We start from the raw sequence: 16,866 nt of genomic DNA, 5'->3' as shown, positions 1-16,866 counted from the left end.
CCATGTTGTAACATATCATAATTTCCTTCCTTTTTTTAAGGCTGAATGATGTACCATTGTATATATACCATATTTTGTTCATGCATTCCTTCATCAGTGAACATTTGGGATGCTTCCCCTTCTTGGCTATTATAAATAATGCTACTATAAATATAGGTGTGCAAATAATGCTTTGAGACTCTGCTTTCAATTCTTTTGGACATATACCATGAAGTAGAGTTGGTGGATAATATGGTAGTTCTATTTTTAATTTTTGAGGAACCACCATACTATTTTCCATAGCTATTTTACAACATTAAAATCTCACAACAGTGCACAGAGGTTTCAAATTCTTCACATCTTCACCAACATTTGTCATTTTCTATTATTCTGATAATAGTCATTCTAATGGGTGTAAGGTGATATCTCATGGCTTGGATTTCGATTTCATCTTTTCATATGGTTGTTGGCCATTTGTATATCATCTTTCAAGAAATGCCATTTGAAGTCCACGCCCATTTCTGAATTAGGTTCTTTGTTGTTGCTTAGTTGTAAAAGTTCTTTATATAGTCTGGATATTAACCCCTTATGAGATATATAATTTGTAAATTTTTCTTCTATTCTGTAAGTTGCCTTTTCACTTTCTTGATCATGTCCTTTGATGCACAGAAGTTTTTAAGTTTGATGTAGCCCCATTTTTTCTATTTTTTGCCTTTGTTGTCTTTGCTTTTGGTGGCAGCTCCAAGAATTATTGCCAAATCCAATGTCATGAAGCTTTTCCTCCATGTTTTCTTCTAGGAATTTTATAGATTATGGTTTTATGTTTAGGTCTTTTATTCATTTTGAGTTAATTTCTTCCATATAGGGTAAGGTAAAACTCTAAGTTCAATCTTGTACATGTGAAAACACCATTTATTAAAGTGACTATCCTTTTTAAAATAATATTTAGGCCTATCACTGCTACAAAGCTACATTGCCTGTTAATCCTACTATTAGAATTTTTTTTAATTTAACCTACTAATGAAGCATATTACCATATCACATTATTTTTAAGAATGTTGATAAATGTATTTCAGTATAATTTATTTTCCTTGTAATCCTTTAAAATTTATTTTATGAATTGATTGATTTTTATGCATTTATGATATAAAATATTTATTTTGTGCCTATTTATTAATTTTACATTATTATAAGAAGGAAGCTATTGGTTTCACCAGACTGCACAGGGTTTGTGGACTCAAAAATTATTAAGAATTCAGAGATTATTTCAGTAACTCAGACAATGGATGAAGCCTTGAACTACAGCTATGGCAATAAGAAATATGTAAAATCAAGAAAAGGGAAATTCAGTATGATTTAATGATTAAATAAATGCCACAAACCAAGGAGAAGGTGAAGTCTATGATGCCCACCAGATTTTTAACTTGGGTGACTGATTGGGTGACTGTAGTTTTCTGGGAGTCATCAGTGTAGAAGCTGCATTTAAAACCATGAGAGAAGGGGTGCCTGAGTGGCTCAGTTGGTTAAGGGTTTGATTCTTGATCTCAGCTCAGGTATGATCTCAGGGTCATGAGTTCGAGCCCCGCATCGGGCTTCATGCTGGGCATGGAACCTATTTAAAACTGTGAGAATACCTGTCATCACCCATGGAGAGAAGGTAGAGGAAAAAATTCAATCAGGGTGAAACCAATATTCAAAGACCAGCCAATTCATTATTTTCAGCTATGGTGTCATGCAGTATATTTAATGTGTCAGCAAATAGAACCGTATGTAAAGAATAAAACTTCAATGAGCAATTGGTGGCCAATTTGTAAAGGACCAATTGTTATGACTCTACTCTGCATTTATAATTTTTGCACCTGCAATTATTTGCATGCAAAACAAATGCAGCTACAGTTGCCTAATTATAGGCACAACCATCCAAAATTGCCCACAAATAATAGGACAAAGAGATGCCATCTGTGAAAGTGCAGCTACTGCCTCAGACCTTTCCTGTTCCACATCCTGTAAGGCTTCCCTTTGGCTTCTGTCTTGGGCTTCATTCTTGCCTGATCTCATTCATGCATTATAGGCTGGTCATTCTAATAAGCTAAGTCAGTAGGTCTTTCCTCTTATGCAACCATTATAATTACCCCCCACCAAATATAAAATGTACCATAGTATGGGCAGACTGAAAATGGAAGCCATTTCTGAAGTACATCATTTGTCTTGTTAGTGTGAACAGATTCGATTTTTTATTCACGTGTAATTTTACAAGGTAGGCAACTTGAACGCTGTAAAGACGAAATCTCATACAAATTTCTGCTCAAAGGTGACAAGAAAATTATGTTACTCTACTTTAAAAAAAATTTAGCCATTTATTAAAAACACAGCTGTCAGTTTGGATCAAATATATTCATATTACCCCATTATATTATTAGGACCATCATGAAATTTAATATTGTCCCTTGGAGTTTGATTTCCTACAAAAGTGTCATAACACAATCAGTACTATTGCAAATAATTATTGAACTGTGTGAAGATTAGTTATGATTTCAGGCGGGAAATATATAATAGTGGACGAGAAATACAAAACCCAGGTTAACACTTGATAAGGATTCTGTTCTCATACAAATGTCAGTAGTAATAAATGTGGGGACCACATAGCCTGCTTTATGAAAATGAAATAGGTTCCAGGCAGAATAATTTGCTAAGATTTTAATGATATAGCTCAAATATTACTTGCTTATCATTTAATCATATTAAACACTCTGAATCTGATAAATCCTCTGTGATAGAAACAATACACTTAAAGAATGAGAAATTGGGTAGTTTATTAGACTAATGACTAAAACCAGAATGTAACATATATCTCTTCTATGAAATCTATAATTCTCCATTCTATTTATAGTGTTTGGAATTGTCATAAAGTATTATCATGAAGGTTTCAGGGGCAAATGGAGGCTTAGGGATTTTAAAATGTTCATCAGCTTTTTTTTTTTTAATTTAAAATATTATAGTGAATAGGAAGGTTTATTTTTGTCCCACCACATTTTTTCTCAGTGGTACATAGGTCACAAAGAATTGAAGCAGTAGTCAGACACCAGCCTTAAGTTTATGGACAATGCGGCACATGTTTAAACATTTAGACATTGGAAAGTTAGACATTAGAAATATAGTAAGATATTTAGATTTATCAAAAGAAGTCATGTTAAGAAAATTAGAATTTATAAAAGGGAAGTTATCATTCCAAAAGGAGAGTTAATTAGATGCAGAAGATTGTTCTGTTATATATAACTGAACATTTCAGTGGATGCAATCAAAATTCAAAATATTGTTAATGGCATGATAAGCTGTTTGTTTTCACAAGAAGCAAAAGAACATTTTGAGACATTAAAAAAGATAATGTTACTCACATCCTGAGCTACCATTTGTTGATACCAGAGTCAAGTTGGAAGGCCATGGATTCCGAACAATATCTTGCCAGTGAATTGTGTCTGTGTAACAAAGAAATTTGTTCTGGTCTACATACACTCCACCATTAAGGATTTCTGTATTAAAACAAACAAACAAAGATTTCTTGTCAAACTTTTTGTTGATGAAAAGGTAGTCAATAAAAATGATTTATTCTTAAACTATTCTATTTTATTTTATTATGCTATGTTAATCACCATACATTACATCATTAGTTTTTGATGTAGTGTTCCATGATTCATTGTTTGTGTATAACACCCAGTGCTCCATTCAATAGATGCCCTCTTTAATACCCATCACCAGGCTAACCCATCCCCCCCACCCTCCTCCCCTCTAGAACCCTCAGTTTGTTTCTCAGAGTCCATAGTCTCTCATGGTTATATTCTTAAACTATTTTAATGTTAAATTAGAGTTACATTGTTAATAGCCAAGACATTTTTTAAAATATCACTGAGTCATATAAATTGATTGCAGAAATTGGGAAAGATTGAAAAATATAAAGAAATACAACCACTCATAATATAAATACCCAGAGAGACACTCTTCACATTTTGGTATAAATGTTTTCAATCTCTTTCCTTTTTGTTTTCTTCTGAAATTGGAATAACATTGAATATAATATTTCATAACCTGCTAGTTTTAATATTAAGTGGTGAGTCTTTAATGATAATTAAATGTTATTCTACATTATTTCTAATGAAACTACAATATGCTAGAGTATAAATTAAATAATATTTATTTAACCAGTTCCCTCTTATTGGTCATTTCACTTGTTTATCTCTCTTAAAAAAATTATTAGTCCATGTGACATCAACTGGAGTCAGTAGGAAGCAATTAAAACAAAATGAAAGCTAAAATTAATGTTTCAATTATGAAGAAATGTTCTTTGATCTTTGATCCTCTCAAATGGAATCAATAGAATTGCCAATTATTCTTTAAGAACAACACAAAGACATAATAAAAACCCGATGGTTCATCGGAACAATGGCAGGACCATGGGATAAAATGCACTAAAGCCAATTTTTACTTGATTCTCTATTTCACACTGGCCTTGATCAGCTAACTTGTTCCCCCTGAACAATAGCTGATAGTATATGTAAATTCTCTTGCAGATTGCTTTAAGTTATCCAGAAAAAAAAAAAAAAGATATTCCCTCCGAAAGTACTATTTGTTTTTTTTTTTTTTTTTTTTGGAAAATACTATTCTTACTACTTGAAGAAATTGGTAAGAAATACACATAGCATCTTCCTGCTCAATATCTACCCCTTCTATCCAATATAAAAACAACTTAAGAGAAATTATATTTCAGTCCATAATACACTGTTACAAGTAACAAAAACAGTTAACAATAATTTATATAGCTAGAGGATGATTTTTCTCACATAAGAAACCTGTAGGAGGTAGTGGTGTCCACAGGACCCACATCTGTTTTGTGTGTTGGTTTTATTCGTTACAGGCACAAGAAGGTTGATGTATCTAAAAGTGTCTGTCTGAATTCAAGGCAAGATGAAAACAGAAGAGCAAGCAAGAGACATCCTCCTACTGAGGCTCTGACTTTCTATTTGGGAAGAGATGTTCTCCCCAAGGATTATGTTGGCATTTTATTGGCCAGAACGGTGTCCCATGAGCATTCCTACTACAAGAGAGGCTGGGTGGACTTATTGCTACTTGAAAAAAACTTAAACAAGCAGGACTGTTAGTGAGAAAGAAGAGGAAGATGAATAATGGGAAGGCAACTACTCTATTTCCCATGGTGGCCTTGAGAAAATAATCTTTTTCTTGTGTAGTATCCCTAGCTAAACTTCTAAGAGTCACCTTAAACCAAGGAGGGAGATAAAAGAATGGAAGGAACATGTGACACCGTAAGAGGAGTATTTGTGGAAGTAAGATAGGTGGGCACATCTCAATTGCCTTATTGCGTTGTATTTATAAAATGCACCAGATTAATTTTGACATTGCAGGGCTTTCCACATTTAAAATCACTCCTGTTCTCATCATCAATCCTTTCACTGACTATTGGTTCCATTTTCTCAGGTGAGGAAAAAAAAAGAAACGAAAATAAATTAGATCATCTTTCTACTTCTAAAACCCAGTTCATTATTTTTCATGACCTAACATACAATCTTCATCAAAGCAGAGGGAGATATAAGACATAAGAAAGATTGTGAAAATGGATTTCTACATTAATGCTTGGCATTAAAGTTTCTATCTATGAAATGTGACGATCTCATACTAATAGCTTTCTCATGAGACATTAGGTGATGCTCTTCTGCTCTAGAAATAATTCTTCATTAAGCGGCAAGAAAGGAGATTTTGACTGCTATCCAGGAAATGAAGGTTATTTTTCAGTCTACATTTGGAAAAGTTCTACTTTAAAAAATGTGAGGAGAAAACATAATAGCTCAAATATTGTAGAAAGAGTGTATTTTTCAGGATTCACATTATAATTCAAATAGTTCATATTGAAGGAACACAGTATCCATCTCTAACTTCCTATCTAAAAATATTTAAATGGAATCAGATTATATTATACTGAATAATAATCTCATCAAATCCCTTCAACAATATTAATCTGCTACCAATGTTGACATTTGTTTCTCAGAAATACTCTGTTCAAAAGCTTGATTTATACTTGGAAAAGGATTTAGAAAAGAGGCAGTAATAATTCAAGTATAATCTTACATGTTAAAATTTCAAATTAAGGCTACAATCATGATCAGTCTGGATAACACCCTAAATTCAAAACCCAGCATCTGCTAGCAATTCTGGTCAGGAAGATTTATAAACTTCTAGTATTTAATGATGGATTTATAAGGCACATTTAGTCTATTCGTGTATGAGTCTATTTTCCCTGAAAATAGTCTTTTCCTTTATATTTGGCTTAGATTGTATTCTGTTGGTGAATGTCGAAACACTATAATCAGAAAATGAGCATTTTATTGACATTTATAGGAGAGTTTTAACATATACTTTATCTTACATTTTCTTTTGATCAATTTGGTTACCTAAAGATAGGTGAGGAAATGTTAATATTGTACTTATTCATTGGTATAGTTTACATTGATTTTATAACTTTATACTTTTTTTTTTTTTGAGAGAGAGTGCACATGGGATAAGGGGGTGGGAGGGAAGGCAGAGAGAGAGGGAGATAAAATCCTAAATGGGCTCCATGCCCAGCACAGAGCTACATGGGGCTCAATCTCAGGATCCTGAGATCATGACCTAAGCAGAAACCAGGAGTCAGATGCTTGGCCTGAGCCACCCAGGTGCTCCTATACAAAATTTTAAACTTTAATTTAATATGCTTTTTTGGTGAAATATTCAGTTAGATTTATTTCTGAACTAAGAAAATTCTAGGGAAATATATTGACCTGTAAGAAAGTTGTTAGAAACACAGATTATTTACCGGACAAAAGGGCTTCCTAATGTTTTTGACTATTATGGCTTGGCTGCCTTTTTAGATTAGAAAGAAAGACAAGGATTAGAAAAAGAGAAATGCTTGGTAAGATATTTATCCAAGAAGATATCAGGAAAATGTCTGGTCATACTTCAGATCTATGTTTACCAACAAACAAGAACAGCAGAGTTATCATAAATTCTATTAAAGACTTATTGGATCTGTGTTATGCCAAGAGAGTTTCCCTTCCATTAGAATGAAATTAAGTGATTAATAATTAAATTTTTAAACCATGACAAAAAAGAGGATTTCCAATTCTAAGTAATATAGAAAACAAGCACAAATGTAACTGACATTCACATAAAGATGCACAAAGCCTGGAAAAGTGAAATGACTTAACGAATAAGTAAATAACCTCAGGGTCATCCCATCTATTGTATTTCACTTCCACTGTAGGAAATATATCAGAGAAAATTAGGAGAAACACATATAGAATCTTGGTCATTGTAATAATTGGTAGAAAAAAACTGCTATGAATTTTTTATCATATTATATAAAAATACTCCCAGTAAGTTCACAAAACAGAACTCTTTTTAATAAATGTCACAATTAAGTATGGTAAGATATATGAAATATGATCTTCTATGCAAAAAATATTTAATTTTTTAAAAGTTCTGTCAAACACTTAAACAGGTTTGCATATCAAACATTTCCTACTAGATTAATGCATGCAAGTCAGGTAAAAAATATGAATCTTTCTGTATGTAGAGTAAGTAAATTATAATCAACACTACTCTTACATACATTGAATTTAACATATATAGCACACAATTTATAACTGAAATACTAGACTAAACTCTACGAAGGCAAGGAATATTTTTCAGTTCTGTATCTATATCAAACCTGAAGCAATAGCTAATCAACACATATTTGTTAAATCAAACTTAAAACACAAAAGTAACATGAATTTGCCACCAACATTGATCAATTAACTTCTGTTGTAACTTTTAATTTTAAATTCTGACCAAATCAAAGTAAAAATGAAAGTTATTTTTTTCCTTAAACACTCTATAGTTTATCTGAACTGGTTCTATATTTCATTATGTCAGAGGTCATTTCTGTTTTGGTCAAAACTCTATCCCCAGTGTCTAGCATTATGCAAGGCAGAAGCCAGATACACAATAAATATTTGCTCTATGAAATCAAATATAATAGCCTGATTATAGAAAAACATATTTGGGTAGACCAATAAATATCTATCTTGAGTATAGGAAAAAATTTAAAAAATATGTAATTTTGAAGTAGAGTTTTTATAAGCTGAAAGATAAATAGCTTTTATTATATAAAATGCTTATAATTGATAATGTACAAAATTACTGCAAGCAGTATGTTGGATATTTATAAGTCACATTTAGACATTTTCTTCTGTATCCCTAAACCTATTTTGTGCATCAAATTCAGTTATTATTTATCAAGTAAATAATGATGATTTTGAGTTATCCTGGACACATCAAATTTCCTCAAACCTGTGCAAATTACCTAGTATATGTAAGAGCATGTTTTTTATATTGAATTGTAAATCTACCTCATATTGTTCCTTAAATTATTTTCTAGAAAGGTGTAAAGTGCCAATATGACATATGAGAGCCTATAAAGTATTTGTGTCTTAGTCTTCCAATCTGCAAAGATTGTCCATTTGACCATTTCTTCCCTTGATTTCCCATTTGCATGAGTCTAATGAAGAAGGAAATGTTTGTGTTATTTAAATAAGTTCTTTTGCACTCTTCATTTCTTTTCAAATGCTAGTTATTATAGTGAATTTGGGGATGACTGACCATTAAAAGAATCGTTGACATTTTGCAAATATATTCTCTCAAAAGAAAATGTGATAAAATACTGAATCATGGTTTTTTTCCTTCCCTGCCTGGTATGAAATAGCCTAATTGTGATGAAGCAACCCTGCTGAAAATACAGATTAATATGACCTCCTTACATAGTTTAAGAAGTTGACAAAATTGCTTTGACCCCATGCACAATTTGTAACTATTTCATAAATAAGACTGAATGTCTTTTTTTTTTTTTTTTACAAAATAAAGATAATTTTAAATGCAGTTAGCCATATTCCACTATAGTCTACATGACTGGTATCAACAGTAAACATTTTACTTCTCCTCACAAAGCTACGAAAGGTAATATAAGAAAATCAAATAAGCAAGAATGAAATACTTAACATCAATCCTTGATTGTATATCTAAATGTCTTGTTTTGCATGGGCACATCTACAGGTAAACCTTAGAGTTAAAATGATAATAAAAATAAAGATTAGAGATATTGCACTTGTCTAATTACTGTGGGAATGTCTGACTAGTCCATATATCAGACTTATATTGCCTAACCAAGCCAAAGGTCACAGTCAAGAAGTCAGAATCCAAAGTGGCAAAGCCCATTTTCAAGATGAAGCTATAGGACGCAGTCACCGGATTTTCTCAGACATAAAGCAATGTATCTTTCTTACTGTCATCACCTTAAGCCACACAAGTCTGTTGGCAGATAATGATACAAAAGTAATATAGCTCACATCATCCACCTGTGATACTTAATACATCATCTCTGGAATGGACTTGGTCCAGAGATTCCTATATCTTTCCCAAACCCAGAGCTTTCAGCTGGGAGCACAGTGAATTGTGCTACCCCACTGGGTCAGCCCTCAAGTACATTATTAATAAGCTGAGACTCTAAAGGCTAATGAGAACCGGGTGCTTGAGGAGACAATGGCTCATTCATCATCAATCAAGCTTTGAAGTTTTTATACAGATGATTTAAGGAGAGTTGAAGTGTGCAAAATTGAAATGTCACATTTGTATTGGGAGTGGGGAGAAGGTGATAATGTAAATGAGTGATGTAACCCTCTGTATTTCAGCTCAATGATCAGAGTCAAAAGCTCATGGATGCGGATACTGAATGGATGCTGGGAAGCAACAGCGGACAGTTTTCTGATCCAAGCAGGCAATTTCAAGAAGAAATGATTAGATTCACTGGCTGAAAATCAGCTTAAAATAGAAAATAATGGCAAAAATATCTTGATTTCAATTGAATAGAGCTCAGTAATGCTCTCCATAAAGTTCCAGTGTACAATTCTTAGCTTTCATTACGTTTCAACTTGCGTCCGAACTCTGAGAAGTCTACTATGACCATCTAGCTTTTAGAGGTTAACTGCTGCTAACTCATATAACACTGATTATTTGAACCACTCCCCTGACAGAGCAAATACTATCCTACCTTCTTTATCCTTTTGCATACTTATCTTATCTCCCCTCTTATAGATCTCTAGAGGATAAGAACCATGACATACATCTTTCTGTGGCCTTAGTGTCAAAAAAAGTGTCAAGCACATAGTAGAAATTGATGATTATAATGACAATAACAACATATCTTGAGAACATAACTGATATTTCTAAGAAAGTTTTTGGTTGCTGAATTGATAGTCTAATGTAAGTCATATTTCCTCTTCATGTACTAGATAATGTTCACATTATAAATCACATAAAATATTGAATGAAATTAGTGTAATCTTAATGTATTAATTCTTCTTATCTATTAGGGAAGTAGTAATCTACTTAAACTCATTGATGTTGTCTGGAAAATTTTAAAAATAAATTTTGTCTTGTAATTGCTTTAAATTATGATTACAGGATTTCCTTTTCAAATTGTTCTCTTACCTCATTATATAATTCTATGTATGTGCCAATATGTTTAATATTTACCCCTAATAATTTCTCCCAAATTTTTACTCCCCCTATGTTTCCTTATTTCAGTTAACATCAGAATAACATGCTGTGAAAGTCAAGTAGACTCCAAACTTGAGACTTACCATTAATTCATTTACCTCTATATTTAATCAGTCTGATATCCTAAATAAAATTTGTCATAATGTCTCTTAATTTATCCCATCCTTTTTACATCTACTGCTATTCTTAATTCAGGTTCTATCATCTCATAGCAGATTGAACTTTTTGCTTCAAGCCCACTCTCCCCACAAATTCATCTTGCATACTAAAGTCATAGTAAATTCTATACTATAGGTAGATAGATACATATACATATAAGTAAGCAGCTGGTTAGATAAGACAGACAAACATACAGATAGATATGCTATAGGTAGATGGGTGGGTAGATAGATAAATAGATGATGGATCGATCCATCTTCCACTCTTGGGGCTTTGAGTGCAAAGGCAAAAATACCGAATCTAGGTAACTAGGTAAAACTAAGTTCAAAATCTAGTTTTCTGCTTGCAAGATGTGTGACCTTGTAGACCTTTATGAAACTCAGTTTGCTCAACTCTATAATGGAAATATTGTACTCATGGTATCTGTCACACAGTTGTTGATTATACTACACTTTATACTTAGTAATTACTTAGAGAGTTGTTTACTCATTGGTATAAACAAGAGTAATGCTTTTTCTATGTATTTATATAAACTTTGCATTACTTAGTATTAGATTAGATTATATTTAAAAGAAGACAGAATTTTATTTATTTATTTATTTATTTATTTATTTATTTATTTATTTATTATAGAAGTCTGGCTTGGTGATTCAAAGTTATTATGGAAAATCCACAGTCATCAGGGGCCCAGATTCCATTTCATCTTGTTGCTCCACCATCTTCAAAACAAGAGGAGTTTCTACCTGGTAAATTCCATGCAAAAGATGAAGGAAAGTGCATTGTCTCTTAATGAAGGTTCATGCAAAGAGCCACTGAACAAAGACTGATTCCCTACCTTCCTTGTGCCTAGCTGTTGGCTCCACGAATTTGTTCATGGGTGGCCATATGATTAGCTAAACTTCATATACTATTTAAAAGCTAGTCAGTGGTAATGGATATTGGGAGACAACAAGCAGTTTCTGTCATCCTGACTCAAAAGAAATCTTGCATCTTCTGGATACTTATAAAACATAAATCTCGTGACTTCAACAAATACATAGTTTTTCAAACTTTTTCACTAAAGCATAACATACACACATAGATGTGCATATATAATATGCAATGCATTTTTAAAAACTGAACACACTTATGTAGCCAACACCCAGATCAAGAAATAGAACATTCCATCTTCACAGAAGGCTTCCTTATGCTTTCTTCTTCACACCACTCCCTTAAGGAAATTTTATCCTGAGTTGGAACAAAATTACTTTTACCTAGTTTTGTATTTTAAATAAATGGAATAATACCATATGCATTCTTTCTTGTCTGGCTCCCCTTTGCTCAATATTATGTTTATAAAATTCATCCACATTGTTCATTTTCATTGCTGTATGGTATTGAATGTTTTATTTGTCCATTCTACACTGACGGGCATTTGAATGCCTTCCACATTTGGGCTATTACAAATAATGCTCCTATTAACATCCTAGCATATGCTTTTTGGTAACCAAATGTGCACATTTATATTGCATACATACCTAGAAATGAAATCGCTGGACCATAGTGACAATCCGTTTTTCAAAGTGCTTTTTACCAATTTATATTCCCATCAGTAGTGTGTGAGGAATCTACTTGCTTCTTAGCCTTGTCAACCCCTATTTCTTTCTTTTTTTTTTTTCTATGTATTTTATTGTAAACATTCTGGTTGGTATGATGTGGTATTACTTTAATTTGCACTTCCCCAATGATTAATAAGGTTTAGTCTCTTAAATATTATTTTTTAAATATGGTTTTCATAGGCAAGAGGTTTATTGTTTACTTGAGGAAGGGTCTTTCAATGTGTGAAACACAAAATACTGTGGAAAACTTTATCTCTATTTGAGTTTATTAGTAAACAACTGAGTAAGTTAATGTACCAGATGTTACCCTCCTAACTTGTAATTTTCTTTTTTTTGCAGGGGCATCTGATTCAATGTTCTGAAAATGATACTTTAAAATATATTGGAAAATATATTAAAACTATATCAGTAATTACATAAACAAAGAGCAAAGTATGAATTCTGAAAGATGGATGCAAAAGTCACAAGTGAGTATCTATCTGATAAAGATGAAACATAATTAAAGGTATATAAAGAGAAAGAATGAAAAATTCATTATCTTTGCTATTATAATAGAACACTCCTTTACATAAAGATCAAATATTTTTATTCCCCTACCTCCCAGAAAGCCCTCAATACAGACAACGATCCTCTTAACTACTCCAAGTTTCCAGAAAATATAATAGCTTCAGTAGAACAAATCAGTAGAGTTCAATGTTTTCATTACCAATAAGGGGGAAAGTCATATTAGTACCCAGAAATGATTTGTTCCTTTTATTTATAGGTTTTAACACAATAAGCCTGAGATACACTGCATGGTCACTTTCAAATATTTCACCTACAATATTAGTTTGTATAGTTTTAATAACTCTTCTCACAATGTGTGATTTCCTCACTACTCCTTTAGAGTATTTCAGAAAAGTATGATTTGTTCTGATGACAGTAATAATAAACAATATTGCTATGTATGTCTGTTGCTGGCAAGCTAAGACTTGCAGATAAAAGATAAAGCAAGAGAAAGAAGAATGACTTAATCTTGTAAAATGATTATACTATTTCAAACATCAAGATTTTTAAAAGGCTATATAAGAATCTTAAAAATAACATATACATGGCTTTGGGGGAAGATGTCTTTGCTAAAATGCCTATTTGTTAAAGTGATATTAAAAATAATAAATAAAAATGCCATTTTACAAAATAAGTCATAAAATAACAATGTACAGAAGCTGGTATTATTATACTTTAAAAACCCACAATTAGGTCCAAATGAAGTAGATTTTTTAAATAGAGTTTTAATCTGGAGAAAATTAGGAATAAATGATTGAATAGGAGTATCATCATTTTATGAAGCATTGGCTGCAAAAGCTGTTAGATTTCCCTCTGTTCACTTCAGGCTGGTGCATAGTTCACAGGTCCCAATGTCTCCACTGGCAATTTCCAGGTGACCTTTCCATCGTTGCCATTACCATTGTGCTTCAAAGAAATAAGGGTAAATTCTAAGCTGAAGGCAGACGCTTAACGACTGAGCCACCCAGGCACCCCAGAAATAAGGGTAACTTCTAAAGGACAGGGACAAGTAAGCTAAGCTCTCCTCTTCCATTTCAAGAATCTGGCATTTTTACTGCAGCAGGATGGATTAATTAGGAAACAGAGAGCACTATTAAACACATCTCTGTAGCTCAGGGTTGAGCAGGGAGGTGGGACTGCTCCACACTTTTGTTTAAATTTATTAAGTTAAAAATTAAATCAATAAAATGCATAATAAAAAGTAGATGTGTAACAAGCATTAAACTATAATAATACTGCTGGTTAATATAAGGAAAACAAAGCCATTACTCTTGAATAAAGACACGATGTAATCAAATACTGTATTTGCTCAGAGATTTTAAGAGTTAAAACTAGATATCTAAAATATCTGAAGAAGAAACTTATTAAAATTTCTACATAAAGTACTTGACATCATCTCTAATAAATCATTATATTCTATGGCTCCTAGAACCACCACTCTCATTTTTCCCCATTGTAAAAATTATTTTCATCTTGTGACATTTGATGTCATAACAAAATAGGATCCACTATGCCCTGGTAAAGTTCTATAACCTTATCATGTCTTCTAAATTAAGATGCATTCTTATTTTAGAATGCCTCTACTTTCCTAGGTTAATAAATATGATTTAAAAATTATTTCAGGTATTTGGCTGCTCTTGAGGCTGGATGTGAAGAAATGACTCAAGTGCCAATCTGCCTAACAATGTCAGATGAGTCAGTCAACTCCAGATGCCAAAATTCAAGAAGAGAAGACTGATGGGATGTAAATTCTGCACAGGCTGTGGGGTGAGAATGGGTAACCATGACTCCACCACAGATTACTCGTGGGGCTTCAGTCACATTGCTTATTCTCCCCAAGCCTCGGTCCTTTACCTATAAAATAGATATTAATAATAAGCAGACATTAGTAATACCTCTCCCCAGGACAACTGTAAGGAGAAGAAGAGTTCATATATATAAACGCTCACCACAATATCTGTCATAGAGCAAATGTTTAATTGATGTATTATTATTATTGCTATTAGGAAAATAAGAAAGATTCTCTGGTAAACAAATTTCTTCTATCCTGCTTAACAATCTTTTCTGCTCCTTCCTACAAAAACAGTTCTGAGAGAGCTAGAGCTGGGGCTGGGTTATTAGGCAAAATTAGAATATATAGGTTTGTGCTTGCTTTTTAAAAAAAATTTATTTCATTTAAAAAAATTATTTTCAACTTGCATGAGTTTCAGATGCCCTTTTAATAGTATATTTAATAGTATATTAATTAACATCCTTAAATTCAGAGCTGTCTTTTTCTGGGTAGGATTCCAATACCCCAATCGCATAACAAGAGACACACAGAATGATTAAACAAGGTGCTGAATGTTTCACATATAGGGGTCAAGCTAGGATGCCTGCGTGGCAGGTTCCAGGGCCCATGCTTAACCACCTCACTCTAGTGCCTCTTCGTAAGTGCTGCCATTATTTGAACATCTTTATAATGCAGCATTTCTCTTAATCCTTACAGAAGTCCTATGAGGTAATTATTACTAGTCTTATTTTACAGATGAGAAAACTGAAGTTTAGAGAGGTAAATAACTGGTAGGAGTTCCAGAGAACTATGATTCCAACTCATTAACTGCTGAGTTGAGATCCTGCTTTTAAACTTTTTATTCTTCCATAATAAAAGGAAAGGTTGAGAAATTTAAAGGAAAAAAAAAAGTTTAAGCAGAGATGAGGTACAACTCTAAATTATACAATCTACTTCTAAGTATAATTAAGAACTCAGAGTAATTTCCCTGAAGTCCTTTTTGAAAATATTTTATTGAGTTGAAAGGTAAAATTATGCTTTTAGGGTATTTTTTTCTACATGAAAAATTGTGCATTGAAAAAAAAAATCTTGGCTCTGTTAGATATTTGGATTATATCCCAACCTCATCATTGGAGGTGCATTCCTTTTGCGTCTGTCAAAAGTAGACACAGAGGAAAAATCAGCACATTAACACTTCAAGAATTCAGCCTACTTAAGGAAAAACCCTTCAATTCTGTAAAAAGACTGAATTAAAGAAAAGAAAGAAGGGCAACTTTACTATTTTCAAGTACATGGGGACTTTATGCTTAATCCTTGGAAGCTCTGCTTTAATGAATAGGGCACAATGATTTTTAATTACCTTATCCAAAATCATAGCCTCAGTAGAATCTGCCTCTATGTACTTTGCAACTCCATTCTAAAAATAGGAAAATGTATCGTTTATATGTGTAGGCCATTTGGTTCTCTTAACCAAAGCTGCAATGCCCTCATATGTTTTTTCCTATTGTTGCTGAACAATTAATACAAAGAAATCAAAAGAACAAAGCATTCAAATTAGTGAAATCAAATCAATGAAAGTTTATTTTAACATTAAACTTAATATCCTGATAATTTTAAAGGCAAATGAGGTAAAGCTCACAGAGTGGAAGAGAAAGGAATTCAAAATTAAAACATATGGTTAATGTCACTTTATCACAAGAGCCTTTCTGCAGGTAAACTTATTGAATTAAATTGTATACCACTCAATAGTACAAGAAGATTGAGGTATCTTCTTAAGGTATAAATTTTAAAAATTATCCTTTTCTATTTGAAATAATTAAATATATCCATCTTTAGATATATCTACCAGGTAACTTTTATTTAAAATAGTGGAAAAGGGGGTGCCTGGGTGGCTCAGTTGGTTAAGTAACTGCCTTAGGCTCAGGTCATGATCCTGGAGTCCCAGGATCAAGTCCCGCATCGGGCTCCCTGCTCAGCAGGGAGTCTGCTTCTCCCTCTGACCTTCCCCCGTCTCTTGCTCTCTCTCATTTTCTCTCTCTCAAATAAATAAAATCTTAAAAAAAATAGAATAGTGGAAAAGAAAAAATAGTGGAAAAGGAGAGAGGTGATTTTATTTGGGAGTTTGGGATATTATATTAATTTTATTTACATTAATTTCATAAATGTATTGAGAAA

The 16,866-nt window shown here is 32.5% G+C and overlaps 1 protein-coding gene across 5 annotated transcripts in view; it reads right to left on the bottom strand.

Moving 5' to 3' along the window:
• ERBB4 (erb-b2 receptor tyrosine kinase 4) overlaps window positions 1–16,866 on the bottom strand; it is a 1,092,681-nt gene that overhangs the window by 354,714 nt on the left and 721,101 nt on the right. For all 5 annotated transcript variants that reach the window (XM_032402964.1, XM_032402981.1, XM_032402953.1 and 2 more), the window contains one exon: window positions 3,375–3,509. In XM_032402964.1, coding sequence (XP_032258855.1) covers window positions 3,375–3,509 — 135 coding nt within the window. The remainder of the gene's footprint in view (window positions 1–3,374; window positions 3,510–16,866) is intronic.

This window comes from Phoca vitulina, unplaced genomic scaffold (genome assembly GCF_004348235.1).
Source record: "Phoca vitulina isolate PV1807 unplaced genomic scaffold, GSC_HSeal_1.0 scaffold1, whole genome shotgun sequence".
In the NCBI taxonomy this organism is placed as follows: domain Eukaryota; kingdom Metazoa; phylum Chordata; class Mammalia; order Carnivora; family Phocidae; genus Phoca; species Phoca vitulina.
The sequence above is the reverse complement of the archived record's forward strand: the minus strand, read 5'-3'. Positions and strand labels throughout refer to the sequence as shown.